Here is a 17,040-nt window from a genome sequence, read left to right as displayed (position 1 = left end):
GAGCCTCCATTTGTGATTAAGGACAGTTTATTTTCTTCCAAGAGTTTCTTTACTCTTGAAACATCCAGTAGCCCCGGGGGTTTATTCAGGCCTGAGAACAATGGCCTCAAAGAAACCAGAGAGCCTGTTTCATTTGCTGTTTATGGGTTGTTGGGTCAGCCATAGAGAGACCCTGACCACTGAGTTTCCCAAGGAACCTTAGGGGCTAAAGCTCAAATATCCACCCTTGAAGCTGAGGGTCTGCTACCACTGTCATAGCTACCTCGCTAACCACTACCATGGGTCAGCAGAAAGACATTGGGGCTCACTGCCGTGTTTGTCTGGGCCTGTGCCCAAGGATGTGTCCTGCCTATCCCTCCTCCCACAATCTTGATAGCTGTTTCCTACAGCCTCCCTGTGCATTTCCCGTATTACCCTATATGTAGGAGGATCAGCAACAAAAGGAGAAGACTCTTTTGCTTCTCACTAGAGTTGGCCCAAATCACCACAGACCCAGACTCCCAATACTTGGTTCTTCACACACACATACACACACACACACACACACACACACACACACACACACAGCACAGAGCCAGCCTCCTCTCCATGGTGTTAACGTAAAAAAAAAACCATTGAAACCTGCAAAGAATTTTTGTGAGTTTATTTGAGCCAAACTGTCGACATATGCTGGGAAGCAGAACCTCAACGAATTGAGATAATGCTCCTGAGAATGGCGGGTTACATCTGTATTTATACATTGAAATCAAAGGAAAGGGACTTAGGTGGGTTACATGAAATCCATTGGAGATAGACGGGAGAACGAAAAGCAGGGATTGGGGGGAGGGACCCCTGGGATTGGATAAAAAGTAAAATGATAGACACATACTTAGGTGGGTGCAGGAACAATTAACATAACAATGAAGGAATTTGTGGTATCTGTCCTGGCCCCCCAGGCACATTAGGTTGTGCCCCAAGGGGTCCAGAAAAAGGAGAGTTACAAGTTACTCAGACATTTCAAGGGTATGTTATTATAGATGCAAAAAGACAGATAGGCTCAGTTAAGGTAAAGGTTGACCTTATCAGTGAAGATACCGGCCTAGGACGTAACTGCCCACCATAACTGCTTTTAGTTAAAGTTTACTTTCAGACCATCCTTTGTGGTTACTGTCTTTGAGTTTGCAGGACCACCATGCAGGCTTTCCCTGAGCTTGTCAGGTGAACATGTGGCCCCTTTAGTCCACACTGGCATGTCCCAGGGCCAGGATTTAGGTCACTAAATCCTCATAATTCTATTTCCCTTTATCTAATTTGCACTCCATTTTTTATCCCTTCTGCACCCACCCTGGCTCAGATCCTAAACATCTGTTATCCAGACTACCACTAGTCTCCTAATTAGTCATTCTTCAGTTATACTGCTCTGCTCACCTCATTGCCACAACCATATTCTTACTCTCCTGAATTCCTTCCATGCTGTTACTAGAGGGATCTAAATTTAAAAAATGATTGTTTTTCTGATAAAGTCACATCATGGTGAGTTAGAAAGAGCCCATGTTTTAGAGCTAGCAAACCCTGATTCTATAGCTTACTAGCTACTTAACATTTCTTTTAGTTTTCCTCATCTATAAAAGAGACAAATAGCCTGGCTGGTGTGGCTCAGTGGTTGAATGTCGATGTTTTTGAGGTCAAGGTTCAATTCCAGTCAAGGCACATGCCCAGTAGGGGGCGTGCAGGAAGCAGCCGATCAATGAATCATAGATGTTCCTATCTTTTTCTCCCTCTCCCTTCCTCTCTGAAATCAATAAATATATATATATTTAAAAATAATATAAAGAGATAAATAATGGTACCTATCTCATAAGATTGTTTCAAGGATTAAATTACACAATGTGTGTAAAGTTCCTAGCATTGTGCTAGGAACACAATGGCTAGTGAATACTCAAAATAATGGTAAGTGTCTTCATTTCCGCCCCTTTCTTCCTAATTACCTATGATTAAGTCTAAATGTTTCATGATGTAAAAGATGTCTGCAACATCCCTACCTCTGAAATGGAGCTGACTCACTCATACATCTTAACATACCTGTGAACATTAAACTCTTGTCTCTGGTGCTCACCCAGAACATTCTTGTTCTTATTGCCCGGGTATTTTGATTCTTTGACTTCTTAGTCACCAGATGTATATCAGACTTCTGGATCTTTCTGACCTGTTTGGAATCATTTCACCACCCAACTAGTCTCAGGCCAACTTCACTTGATTTTAATTGTGCGTTCTTATGTGTAGTTAAAGCTTTCGTATGAAGGCATTCTCATCAATCAACACTATCTGGGTACAATCTAGACTGAGTTTCTCTCCCTTCTCCCGATCCCCAATCTCCACACCCCTCAGAATTCCCCTTCAGTTTTTGGAATTGGACATAAAGCCCTCCAGTATCTTTCTCACCACTGTCCCTCCCCCTATATGCCAGCTATCCTTTTCAACATTTTTTGTATATTTATCCATACTATTTTCTCTCCTGCCCACTCTAACGTAAAGACCTGTTTCTGCCGAAACCGGTTTGGCTCAGTGGATAGAGCGTCGGCCTGCGGACTGGAAGGTCCCAGGTTCGATTCCGGTCAAGGGCATGTGTCTTGGTTGCAGGCACATCCCCAGTAGGGGGTGTGCAGGAGGCAGCTGATCGATGCTTCTCTCTCATCAATGTTTCTCTCTCTCCCTCTCCCTTCCTTTCTGTAAAAAATCAATAAAATATATTTAAAAAAAAAAGACCTGTTTCCACCATTTCTTCTTTAGTAAAGGCTTGCTTGACTCTCCCCTTTTCCTTCCCCTGAAGGACAAGCATCATGTCTGTACTGGGCCCAGGGTGGTACCAGGCATGCATTCGGAGCTCAGTGAGTATCTGTTGAAAGACAGCCCCTGAAATGGTTGGTCATTAGTTCCAGTTCCTGGGTCTGTCTTTGCTGCTCTCTTTTCAGATACCCATGTCTTCAATTTTTCCTTTGATTCTGTGAAGAACTCTGATACATGTTGAGAATTTTTTTTTCTTTTTGCTTAAGTTAGCCAAATTTATGCTATATTGCTTACAATTTTATAGACTCCTAACTGATGCAAGTATATATTGCTCTTACAATGAGGAAATATTTTTTTTTTTTACAATGGAAATATAAAGACTCCAATTTAATCAATTGTTCTTTGGGCAGCTGTTTTTGAGGAAAGTAAGAGTTTTCACATTCCCCTACTATGGGAGAGCTGAAATCTGAAGAGGGTTTTCAATAATGAAGTGAGAACATGAGAGATGGGAGGCACACGACTTCTTTCTAGCAAGGACACTGTGGTGAAATGCACACAAGAAATTGGGGGCCTCTCTGGAAAGAAAGTTCATCCAACAAAGGTGGAATTCAGTCCCTCAATTGGCATCAATCGGGAGGTACCGCTCCCTGAATTTATGGGAAGCAGGAGCATCATCTTTAAAAATAATTTGTGCTCTGCACAAAACAGCTTGTCAAAATGTTCGTTGAAAATTAGATTTTAAAAATGAAGTTGTGTGCAGTGAGGTATCCTTTCCTTGACGACTTTAAAAAGAACATGAGGAGAACAAAGATAATAGATAATGAGAGATGTGGGAGGGAGACTAGGTGATTCAGTGAGGCAACTCTTTAATGTGCAAGACAGATATATATTCCTGGTTGTGCCTTCACCAATGCCCATTACTAAATTATAAACATCTTAGCTTTATTGCAGCCAGGCCTAACTGCCACTGATGCTTGATTTGGGGTCCAATACTGCTATTTCTGCTCTTGTAAAAATATGTCAACTCCACCTTTACTATAACAAGTATAGGGAGGCCTGGCTGGTATAGATCAGTGGATGAGCATCGACCCATGCACCAAGAGGTCGCTGGTTTGATTCCTGGTCATGGCACATGCCCAGGTTGTGGGCTTGATCCCCAGTAGGGGATGTGCAGGAGGCAGCCGATTGATGTTTCTATCTCTCTTCCTTCTCCCTCTCTCTCTAAAAATCAATAAGAACATTTAGAAAATAAAAAAAAAGAAGATGTATAGGGAGGACAGAGAATGCCATGAATAGTTTTTTAGGTCTTTGATAGATGACTTTTCTTCCTAATTCCTGTCCCAATTTTATATCATTCCACAGCAGTTGTCCTCTTAGAATTATCTCTAGAACTTTGTAAAAAAACAAACAACAAAAAAATAACATGCTGGTTCCCACCACAGACCTACAGAATTAGAGTCTCTGAAACTAGAGGTCTTTTTTTATTATTGTTTTTGCTTATTTTTAATCATTTCATGGAGATAAAGTCTGCTTACAATCAAATTCGTAGGTCTTAAGTATTCAGTTCAATGAATTTTGACAATATACATTTAGTAACCACCCTCCAAAACAAGACATACAACATTTTTATCATGCTCAAATTCTCTTCTGTCCAGTCCAGTCTACTCCAGCCTACCAGAGGCAACTATTCTGATTTCTATCACTATACCTGAGTTTTGGGATGCTAGTATCTCTAAAAATACAGGTAAGTGGAATGAATCAACATGAACAAATCCCCCCAAAAAAATAATAGCAAAAAAACAAGTTGCAGAAAAATACAAAAAATTATTTCATTTCTATAAGCCATATACAACTTAAAACAATGACAATTATTCTTTGGAGACATATATGCATGTAGTGAAAACACAAAGATGTACATGAGAATGATAATCATTAATTTCAGAATAGAGGCTGCCTTTGATAGAGTAGAAGGACCAAGAATAAGGAGGATCATCAGAAAGTTTTAACATTGTAATATTTTATTTCTTAAGGTGAGTGGGGGTAAATAGGTGCTCTTTATATGTGTGCCTTTATTTATGTCTACAATAATAAAATAATTAAAACCTTACAGGGGATTTTATAGCTTTAATAATTATATAAGTAAATATATTTAAAAATCAGAATTAATGTGCCATTATCTGTTCAAGGAGCACTTTAAAAATATATGTATTTTAAAGATGTTATTTATTTACTTATTTATATCCTCACCTGAGGATATTTTTTTCATTGATTTTTAGAAGGGAGAGGGAGAGACAGAGAGAAACAACGATGTGAGAAAGACACATTGATTGGTTGCTTCCCACATGCTCCCGACCAGGACTGGGAGCCTGCAACCAAGGTATGTGCCCTTGATCAGAATTGAACCCTGGGACCCTTCAGTCAGCAGGTCAACACTACCCACTGAACCAAACTGGCTAGGGCTAAAAATATATTTTTACTGATTTCAGAGAGGAATGGAGAAGGAGAGAGAGATAGAAACATTAATGATAAGAGAGAATCATTGACTGGCTGCCTCCTACAAAAATCACACTGAGGATCTAGCCTGCAACCCAGGCATGTGCCCTGACCGGGAATTGAACTGTGACCTCATGGTTCATAGCTTGATGCTCAACCACTGAGCCACGCTGGCTGGGCTCAAGGAGCACTTTTAACTTCTATTTTGGCCTTTATCCTATAGTCTACTATAATCTATTAAGTATATTTACTTCATGAAGGCACAGATAGTGTTCTATTTAATCTTTTAGTCCTCTGAGTACCTGATGTTATGTGCATCGCACACACAGACAAGAAGCAATTCAAAAAATAGGAGAATCTAAACACACTAATTGGCCCACATTTTCACAATTCACATTTGCAACTTTTCTATCACCCCGCAATATTTTAAGGCCTCTTGATGATACCTTCAAATATCAGTTTCACAAATACTTCCTTTTTTTTTCCTACCTCCTTTTAAAGGTCTTTGGATCCAGAAGGAAAAGAGCATGCCTAGTAATACTCATTTCATGTTAGTCTTGTTATAGCACAACTATAGCATGTACTATATTAGAGAAGGAGAAAGACGGGTGACAAAAAAAGAAGAAGAAGAAGAAGAAGAAGAAGAAGAAGAAGAAGAAGAAGAAGAAGAAGACGACAAAAGATTCTTGTTTGAAATATACAGACTTAGTTCCAGGAAAATTCTGGAGAATTATTCAGTATGGTAATTACTAAGGAGGACAGAAAATTTAATCATGTCAGGGAAGGCTTTCAGGGGAGTTTACATATGAGTTCTGAGTCTTGAAGATTTCTCCATGTCTTTTGTACATGTCTCTTTATAGTATTTTTTTTTGCATTGTATTGTACCTGCTAAAGTCACCCCTTAATTAGATTATGAATGCCTAAATGGTAGAGTTAGAATCTTCCACAATTTTGTTTCTCCTGAATCTAGTTCAGGCATACCTTGTTTTATTGCACTTTGCTTTATTGTGCTTCACAGATGTTGCATTTTAAAATGTTTTTAAAAATATATATATTTTATTTTATTTTTTTAGAGAGAGGAAGGGGAGGGGAGAGAGAGAGAGAGAGAGAGAGAGAGAGAGAGAGAGAGAGAGAGAGAGAGATGGATCAGTGGGGATCAAGCCCACAACCTGGGTATGTGCCACTGAACCAAACCAGCTAGGGCTTTTTTTTTTTTTTTTTAAACTATAAAGCTTTACTGCTTGTCTTTGAGTCTTTGACAAAAGCAAACAATGGTGGCTGACTCCTTTGCTATAGCAAGCTCTGAATAAATAGCTGCTCTTTTTTCTCACTGGGGTGATCTTCATTTATTTCCATAGGTGAAAGATTGAATTCGTTATTTTTGAAGGTAGACATCTGACCTTCTGAATGAGAAGCTGAGATAAAGTGAAGAAGTCTGTTGGAAGATGAGGATGTTAAGAAACTGCAAAGAGCCCTAACCGGTTTGGCTCAGTGGACAGAGCATTGGCCTGCGGACTGAAGGGTCCCAGGATCGATTCTGGTCAAGGGCATGTACCTTGGATGTGGACACATCCCCAGTAGGGGGTGTGCAGGAGGCAGCTGATCAGTGTTTATCTCTCATCGATGTTTCTAACTCTCTATCCCTCTTCCTTCCTCTCTGTAAAAAAATGAATACAATATATTAAAAAAAAAAAGAAACTGCAAAGAAATTTTGTATGGATTGTTTTTGTAGATGTTAAAACCCAAAAAGTTGGCTGGCTTTAGGAGAATGTGACTATGGTCAAAAGTGCTAAAGTCTTCAATAAATGAAGGAAAGTGCCAAGGAAGTCATAGTAGCAAGAAATGGGCCAGGGTCAGGTAGGGATCTAATGTCTTCAGACCTTTATGGTGGTACTTAAAATCTTCCCTTAAAGGAATGCCAGTAGACTGAGGATCACCACTGAAAAAGAGTAATTATCTCTGTCCCAATAGTTAGTGGGGGAGGTAGATAATGGAGCAGATGTGTTAAGTTCTGTATTGGGGAATACGAGTGCTATGGAAGCACCACAAGGTGGAACCAACCTAGTCAAGATTCTAAGGGGGAGGGGCAGGGAGGCGAGTAGTCCAGTATTTCTTGGAGGCAGAGATAATCATGTTATGTCCTGGAGGATGAGTAGGAGAGCACACGCACAGAGGGGATTTCATTGCTTTAATTTTGTTTCTGTACCAAGACCATACTGTCTTAATTACTACAGTTCTAGAAAGGTTCTGATAAGACAAGTTCCTCCATTTTATTTCCCCTCACGTTATTTTGGCTCTTCTTAACCTTATTCTTTTCCATATAAATTTCAAAATCAGCTTGTCAAGTTTCATGAAAAACTCTGATAGGATTTTGGTTGGGATGGCATAGAATTTATACCTCTTGTTTCTTTTTTTTTTTTAATATATACTTTATTGATTTTTTACAGAGAGGAAGAGAGAGGGATAGAGAGTTAGAAACATCGATGAGAGAGAAACATCGATCAGCTGCCTCTTGCACACCCCCTACTGGGGATGTGCCCTCAACCAAGGTACATGCCCTTGACCGGAATCGAACCTGGGACCCTTGAGTCTGCAGGCAGACGCTCTATCCAGTGAGCCAAACCGGTTTCGGCTATACCTCTTGCTTCTTATTGAATTCTTATACATGCCTTAAGTGGCAGCTTTAAATTTTACCTTCCTTCTAAAGGCCTTAGTGACTTTCCAGATAATTTCCTTGGCGATATATTTCCACAGCACCCTGCACTTCCCGCTGAGTAACACAGATCAAACTTGTACTCAAAGGCTGTCTTCTGGGCTGGAAAGTTTACAGGAACCACATGTGGTAAAATAGTCTGGTTTACCACAATATTCTCCAGAACACAGTCTAAAACAGTTTGTGCTTAAGGCACACTTTTAAAAAGTTAAATTAAAAATTAAAAGGAGTGTTAGCTGGTAGGGGTTGAAAGGCTGAGGGTGTGAATCTTCAGCAAGTAATATATAAGCGGAATAATCCATGGGGTGAGATACCTGAGGAGGTTGAAGGAGCCCTGTAAAGGGATTGGCCTCATGTTAGGAGAGGAATGCCTTGTCTATTAAACAGGAGAAAGGTCAAAGAATGGTTAGTAGGTGAGAGTTAATAGAGTTCTTTTTTTTTTTTTTTGAGAGTTAATAGAGTTCTATTATCTATTACTGTGTTTTTTTATTATTATTTCTAGTTATCTTCCATTCTTACTAATTTTTTTTCTTCTAAAGTTAAAAATGAGGGAATTTGGTACTAGTGAGGGAGAGGCAGTAGGATTGGGGATGTCAGAAGTGTAGGGAAGATCTGTGATCTATGAAGAACGGGTGTGTGAACAGAATAGGGGAGCCACATGTTGAGGACACTGTGGCGATTAGAGACCAGGGACCTGGAATTCATGGTGGTCCCCATCACACTAGTATGGTTTTCTCCTAGTGTCCACAGCAGTACAGGCACACATATAGATAATATAAACCATTGGATTGACCCAAGGCTGGGATTTTTGCCAGACTGGTTGGTGTGCCAGAGAAGTTCGATTGAGCCAGTGAGTTCAAAATGTTGGCCAAAAGTGGTCAAGATGATAAACCACAGAGAATTTTATTCAGCAGAATTGGGGGAGGGAGTGTGGACAGAGTACAATTTTCTTAAGTAACAGCATTCTGAGCAGGAAACAACCTCTCAGGGTTGCCAATGGGTGGGAGAAGGGAAAAAATGAGGCAGACCCAAGGAGAGAACGAAGGGCGAGTCTAAAGGGAGAGAGAGAAGGAAGAGGAGGGAGAGAGAGAGATGGAGGGAGGAAGGGAAGGATAAAGAAAAGGAGGGCGAGAGGGAGGAAGAGGAGGAAAGAGGGAGAGAGAAAGGAGACATTAAGAGGGCATTTTAGGCTACAATTACAACCCATGGGTTCAAGAGAATTCTCTGTGTCCTTAAAGTGAATTTTCTTTTTTTGGCTGAAGGGAGTTGGAGCAATTTTTGTTTCAAAGTAGTCTTAAGGCAAGAAAATGTAATACAGACTCTTGTACTCCTCACATATGCTTTTGTCTGGTTTTGGGGGTTGGAGAGGAACATAGAGCCAAAGCTCATCAGATTCTCAGGCATTTAAGGGCACTTCTGTGAAAACCATTTATCAGGCCTCTTGCACAAGGTCCAGAGTTCTGGCAGAGGACTTTGGGGCCTCTGGGGCTTGGAGTCATCAGTAGGTTTTCCAAGGATCCCTGGCTCCTTGCCTCACTGACCTTGTTCAGAAGCAGCCAGGACTTCATGCCTGGAGCTGCTGGGGTAGAAAAGTAGCACCTTTGATTGGCTGAGGACCTTGTCCTAGATAGAGGGGAATGTGAGCCATCTCCAAGATCTTTCCCCACTTGTTTCCTATTGCACAACGAATCAGGTCACTTTTGAGGTAGGTCATCATTGCCCCAATCACCCGTCTCTTCCCAGGCTGTACAAGTTGGAGATCATGGTATTACCGACTCTTGTGTCCTTCTTCCCAAAGCCATCCAGACACAAGTTTACCAAAACGTTTACCTTCTGTTTCCTACTTCATACTGACACTACTAAATACTAACAATGTGGGGCTCTGAGGCTGCCTGTTTTTTAATTTATTTTATTGAATTTTACAAGGAATTCAGTTTTAGTTTCCAAAACAGTAACACACAAGCCACTTTCATTCTTTCCTCAATTCCTGCTTTCAAGGTAACAAGCTGTTCTTTTTAAAAATTTTTTTATTTTATTTTATTGATTTATTACAGTGAGGAAGAGAGAGCAATAGAGAGTTAGAAACATCGATGAGAGTGAAACATCGACCAGCGGCCTCTTGCACACCCCCTACTGGGGATGTGCCTGCAACCAAGGTACATGCCCCTGACCGGAATCAAACCTGGGACCTTTCAGTCCGCAGGCCGACACTCTATCCACTGAGCCAAACCGGTTTCGGCAAAGGTAACAAGCTGTTCTTAAAGCAGGTTCTGTAATGAATCCTAAATGTGTGGAAAAGACTGTAATGTTATTAATTTAAATTCCAAGTAATCAAGTAATAGGTCATAACTTATTTAACTATTTCCCTCTTATTGGACATTTAGATTGTTTGCAAAATTTGATTTTATAATTAATTACTGGGAAGGATATCTTTATGTATAAAAGCTTTTCTTATTTAGGAAAATATGGGATTCCTCCTTAATTTTCCAGAGTTTTCAATACCACTAGCATGTAAATATTGTTTGCTGCTGAGCCTAAAAATGTAGAATAATTATATGTATCTCTCTTATCCCCCTTTTTACCCCTCTGCTTAATTTTCTTTGAACCTTTGACCAGGTTCAAAAAACCTCCTTTCTCATCCTCCCTCTGTGAAATTTCTGTGATTTTTATTTTTCACACTATCATTGTCATTCCTCCCCATGTAGCCTTCCTTCCTGGAGGTGTCTGTCCTCCTACTCTGATCTGTACTGATTTCTTTCTAGAACTACTGCACAGCAGTCATCCTTGGACTACCCAGTTTCATAGATCTGAAGACTTACTCTTACTTGGTTTACTCTCTTATTTTGCTGGAGTGCATCTCCAATAAAATCCCGACAAAGGGTGCAAAGAAGATAAACATTTTGATAATATGCATTTCTAAATATATCTAAATTAAAATTGTTTTTGAATTTTGAGGATAGTGATCCATTGTCTTCTAGCACTCAATGTTGTGAAGAAATTCAATACTAGTCTAACACCCAGTCTTATGTATGTGGTCTTTATATTTTTCTTTAAAAACTTCTAGAGCCCTGCCAGGTTTGGCTCAGCGGATAGAGAGTCAGCCTGTGGACTGAAGGGTCCCGAGTTCGATTCCAGTGAGGGGTACATGCCCAGGTTTCAGGCTTGAGCCCCAGTAGGAGGCGTGCAGGAGGCAGCCGATTAATGGTTCTCTCTCATCATTGATGTTTCTATCGCTCTCCCCCCTCTCTTTCTCTCTGAAATCAATAAACATATATTTTTAAAATAAAAAAATAAAAACTTCTAGAAGGGTCCGGATGTCGAGTGGTCTGTCGACTGGGGGCGGGGCATCTCTGCGGGCCCATTGGCAACGCTAAAAGGTTTCATTTCTCTCCCTCTCTCCCTTTCTTTCCTTCCTCCCTTTCTGGTAGAATTTTAGTCTTATTTTCATGGGTGTACAAATCTTATCTCACTGAGAATATTAATTTACTTTTTGAAAAATTCTTCTCCTGTCTGTACTATCTGTTTCCTCTGAGTTCTTTTTTTCTCCTTCTAGTTTATTTATTTTGCTCTCTGTCTTTACAGTTGGAATCTCCTCAAAGATCTGGTGAACCTTGAATGCTTGTTCAGATTTTAAAATGAATCACTGCAAAGCTGATGGGAAACTGTGGGAGTGGGCAGGTCTTGTCAGTTTTGGGGCTTATTGTTAGATGGAGGCGGCCGTCAGCCAGGTCATGGGTGTGGGTGTGGGTGTGGGTGTGGTCCTCCAATGTCGGTACCTGTAGGTATTTTCTCTGCAGCAATTTCGTGTCTTTAGAGCAAAAGCCTCTCATCTGCTGCCTGGGAAGGATGAGCCTGGCTGTTGGCGCCATAGCACAGGGGACAGAAGCATTTCACAGCTCAGTACGCAGGCTTTCTCCAGTCCTCACCCTGCCCTCTTCCTACCTGGGAGAGTTTCTCCCCAAATGAAGTACTTACGGGAGTGGCATCTGCAGAATCAGAAGCCGGTCCTCTAAATTCCCTGGTGTTGATTTTTCTGCTAAAAACCTTGAGGTAAAGTAAAAGAAGTAAAAATTCTTCAGGTGTTTCTACACCCACGCTCACACAGGGAAAGAGTCTGAAAAGGATCCTCCCTGATTACAAGATTTCTGTTGGCTGAGAGGGGGATAGAGGAGGAAGGTGTTTTTGGCTGCTTCAGGGCACTCTGATGAAATGAGAGTGAATTTTTAAAAATCTTTTGAGTTCTTGTTTTAACTAACTACGGTGATACAAAGGAGTCTTTCAGACCACTGGGCACTTGCACAGTGAAGAACAGTCACGTGAAGGCATTCTCAGTCTTGGTATGTTTATAGGAAGTCTTAACTATTTTGGGATGCTCTGCCTATAAGCCGTAGAGACACCACTGAATAAGACACAGCGGTGACCTCACCTTACTTGCGGTAACACACCCTTGAGGAAGATCTAGAGGAGGGTGCTACTCAAAGTCTCCGTGAGCACTGTGGATTAGATTAGAGTTAGTTATTAAACCAGTATTGCCTGTTTATATCCAGATAATTATGGAAGTTCAGGACAAGCATTTAGAAACAGTTATAGCATAATTATATATAGACAGAAAAAGTCATGTCTGTTGAATTTAATAATAAAAATAGCCCTACCTGTTTTGGCTCAGTGGATAGGGTGTTGGCCTGCGGACCATGAGTCCCAGGTTCGATTCCGGTCAAGGCACATACCTCTTGGTTGCAGGCTCCTCCCTCAGCCCAGGCCCTGGTCGGGGCTCATGCAGGAGGCAAACAGTCGATGTGTTTCTCTCACATCGATCTTTCTCTTTGTCTCTTCCTCTTTCATCCACTCTCCCTAAAAATCAATGGAAAAATATCCTCAAGTGAGGATTAACAACAACAAAAAGACATAGCCCTGTAGCCCTGGTGGGGTAGCTCAGTTGGATAGAGCATCGTCCTGATACACCAAGGTTGTGGGTTCAGTCCCCAATCAGGGCCTACAAGAAGCAACTAATGAATACATAAATAGGTGGAACAACAAATCAATGTCTCTCTCCTGCCCCCCCCCCCCCATAAATCAGTAAATAAAAAAAATAACCCTAGCCAGTTTGGTTCAGTGGGTAGAGTGTTGGCCCATGAACTGAAGGGTCCTGGGTTTGATTCTGGTAAAGGGCACACACCTTGGTTGCAGGCTCAATCCTCAGCCCTGGGGGCGCATGCAGGAGGCAATCAATGATGTGTCAATGATGCTTCTCTCTGTCTCTCCACCTCCCTTCCATTCTCTCTAAAAACAATGGAAAAATATCCTCGGATGAGGATTAACAACAAAAAGTTAAACACACACACACACACACACACACACACAAAAAAAAAACCCCACGAGCTTAACCCTAGCCAGTTTGGCTCAGTGGATAGAGCGTCGTTGGCCTGTGGACTGACGGGTTGCAGGTTCGATTCCGGTCAAGGGCACATGCCTGGGTTTCGGGGTGGAACCCTCATGGGAGGGTGTGCAGGAGGCAGCCGATCAATGATTCTTTCTCAACATTGATGTTTCTATCTCCCTCTCCTTTCCTCTTTGAAATCAATAAAAATATATTTAAAAAACAAAAAAACATGAGCTTATATTTTTGATGTCTTGTTTATTTAAAATCATTTCTAGTAGTTAATTTTTATTATATTTTACAAAAGTTGTCACATTATTGCCCTGGCTGGATGGCTCAGTTGGTTGTGTTATATGATAGTAAGAAGCTAGGAAAATTCCAGGACTAGAGGAATAGGAAGACTAAGACAGATAGTTAAACAGCAGTTTGCAGCCACCTAGCAAATACTATCTTCCCTAACCCAAGGACACTTAGGAGAAATGGTTTGCACTTCTCTCCCATCAGAGTGTAAATAGCTTAACTTACCTGACACAAGGAGACAGATAATAGAAATCCAATTAGTGCCCTTTGCCAACCACACCCAAGGACAGACAAATCCTACCTAATAAAAGAGAAACATGCAAATTGACCGTACCTTCGCTACGCCCACAGCCAATCAGAGCGAACAAGATGACGGTTAATTTGCATATGCGGGCGCTGAGCGGCCTGGGTCCCAGAAACATCCTCCAGACCCAGGCCTCTCCTAGCCTGTAGGCCCGAGCTTAGGTCCTACACACCCCTAGCCCAGTGGTCACAACCCAGGGGCTGCATGAGCTGCAGAGGATACACCTTTTTAAAAAATATATTTTATTGATTTTTTTTGTTTACAGAGAAGAGGGGAGAGGGATAGACAGTCGGAAATATCAATGAGAGAGAAACATCGATTAGCTGCCTCCTGCACACTCCCCACTGGAGATGTGCCTCCAACCAAGGTACATGCCCTTAACAGGAATCAAACCTGGGACCCTTCAGTCTGCAGGCCCACGGTCTATCCACTGAGCCAAACCATTTTGAGAGTAAATACCTTTTCTGACAACTCATTGGCTAAGCTCCCTGTAAGCCGCCACTTGCAGTGTTCTTGGTAATTTGGGTTATAAGAATCCAAGAAGGTGATCTAGGGTTTTTCCACCACACTCCTGGAGAAAAAAATGAAGGTCCCTTGAGGGGTCCCAGATTGGAGAGACTGCAGGCTGGGCTGAGGGACAACACCCCCCCCCCCCCCGCCCCATGCACGAATTTCGTGCACTGGGCCTCTAGTTAAGAGAATACTAGTAAATCTCATTTTGTCACATCAGCATAAAGCTGATGAATATTCTATTGATCCTCCCCTAAGACTTCCTTTAAACACCCAGTCTTTAAAACCCTTGAAAGTGAAGGTCCCAGCATGCCCCTCCCATTCCCTTCCCTCTCTCCTTCCCTCACAGGCAAGATTCTCCTAAACTCCAAGGGACCCCATGAGACTTGCAACCAGGAGGGCAAAGGGCAGCAGCAGCTTGTCCCGGGCTAACCTCCTGAACCTGTCTCCAAGGCCCCTTTTCTCTGACTTCCCATTGAGCCAAAGCAGCCCAGCCTGGGCTCTCCTGTTGCTTTTTCTATGCCCTTCCTACTTTCACTGTCCTAAGGATGTTTTTGCTGTGGTCAATAAAGTCTTTCTTGTTTTTCTACTTCCTTCCTTCCTTTCTTCCTTCCTTCCTTCCTTCCTTCCTTCCTTCCTTTCTTTCTTTCTTTCTTTCTTTCTTTCTTTCTTTCTTTCTTTCTTTCTTTCTTTCATTCATAAATTTTTACTGATTTCAGAGAGGAAGGGAGAGGGAGAAAGATATAGAAACACCAATGATGAGAGATAATTATTGATCGGCTGCCTCCTGCACGCCCCCAACCAGGGATCGAGCCCACAACCTGGGCATTTGCCCTTGACTGGAATCGAACCTGGGACCCTTCAGTCTGAAAGCCGTCAGCTCTATCTACTGAACCAAACTGGCTAGGGCTACACTTTGTTTCTTGATTAAAATCTTTCCTTCTGTCTCTTGATTGACATATTTCCTTCAAGAAGATAAGAACTGAGGTCTCCTTGTCTCACTGGTAACACTATGGCATTATGTCACAGATATTTAAGAGAAACCTATAAAAGAATAGTAATAGGAATAACCATGCAACACAGTAGTCTATTGGAAAGAGTATTAGCTTTGTAAGGAAAAAACATATTTTGAGATATTAACATACCATAAAATTCACCCATTTCAAGTGTGCAGTGGTTTTAGTATATTCACAGAATTGTGCAACCATCACCATAATCTAAGTTTGGAACCTTATCATGTTCTAAAAATGAAACTCCATACCCATTAGCACTCACTCTCTATTCCACCCTGCCCTAGCTCTAGGCAATTTACTAATCTATAGTCTGTCTCTACAGGTTTGCCTATTCTAGACTTTACATAAAAATGGAATAATATGTGGCCTTCTTTCACTTATGGTCAAATTTTGTGGTTCCCTTTTACAGCTATACTGTATTTTATCTACCTATTGGGTTGTTTCCACTTTTTGTCTATTATGAATAATGCTGCTATGAATGTTCATGCACACATTTTTAAGAGGACAAATGATGTTTTCATTTCTCTTGGGTATGTATCTGGGAATGGAATTGCTAGGTTATATTGTAACTCTATGTTTAAATTTTTGAGGAGCTGCCAGACTCTTTTTCCAAAGCAGCTGCATTATTTTACATTCCCAACAGCAATGTATGAGGGTTCTAATTTCTCTACATTCTTGCCAATACTCATTACTGTCCACCTTTTAAAAATTTTCCTACAACACATCATCTGTACACTATTCACCACCCAAATCAAGTCTACATCCATCACCATTTATTTCCCCTACACCCTCCTCCACCCCACCCCCCAGCAATCACCACACTGTTATCCTTGTCCATGAGGTTTTTTTCTCTTTTTTGCTCAATTCCTCCACCCCCTCCATGATGGATCCCCCCCAATAGCTTTGTTCATCTTTTTGACAACAGCCAACTTTGTGGATGTGCAGATTATTGACTTTTATGTAAATCAGAATATGTTCAAAATGCAAATATGACCAACTCACTTCCATTCAGTGATTCCAATGTTTTTTTCAGAATAAATGCCAAAGGTGTAAGCCTTCCACGTAACCATCCTTACCTCCCTGTCTCTCTAGCTTCATGTTGTATCACTCCTCTTCTTTGCACTTTACACTCTAGCCATACTAAACTGCATGAAGTTTCCTGCATGTACTTCGCTATCTGTATCCTCTGAACCTTTGATTCTGCTTTTCTCTCTACCTAGATTTCCCCTCCCCCTTTTTTGTCTAATTTTTACTGATGCTTTGAGACTTTACCCAAGCATTCATTTCTCATGGAGTTCTCTAAATTTCCAGTTTTATTTTCTTTTAACTAGGTATTAGCTTATTAACACAATCCTATGAGGGAGGAACTGTTACTATCCCAATTTTATGCGTAAGGAAATTGTCCTTTAGAAAGAGCCAAAGACAGAGAGAGAGAGATTAAGTAACTTGCCAAAAGTCACACAGTAAGGGAGTGACACAGATTGAATTAAATGCCATTCCTCCGTGTGTTCACAGCAGCCTCTGCACACATGGGTTCTTCTTCTTTTTTTTTTTAACTTCTCTT

General features: G+C 41.2%; 1 protein-coding gene across 1 annotated transcript in view; it reads right to left on the bottom strand.

Moving 5' to 3' along the window:
- Window positions 1-17,040, bottom strand: part of LOC307094936 (ubiquitin-ribosomal protein eS31 fusion protein-like) — a gene marked incomplete at both ends in the record, with an annotated part of 44,919 nt that overhangs the window by 17,551 nt on the left and 10,328 nt on the right. Inside the window, one exon of the mRNA XM_079764131.1 lies at window positions 11,948-12,016. Within this exon, the coding sequence (XP_079620257.1) occupies window positions 11,948-12,016 (69 nt within the window). The remainder of the gene's footprint in view (window positions 1-11,947; window positions 12,017-17,040) is intronic.

This window comes from Cnephaeus nilssonii (genome assembly GCF_951640355.1).
Source record: "Cnephaeus nilssonii genome assembly, chromosome: 1".
NCBI classification, from domain to species: Eukaryota; Metazoa; Chordata; class Mammalia; order Chiroptera; family Vespertilionidae; genus Cnephaeus; species Cnephaeus nilssonii.
The sequence above is the reverse complement of the archived record's forward strand: the minus strand, read 5'-3'. Positions and strand labels throughout refer to the sequence as shown.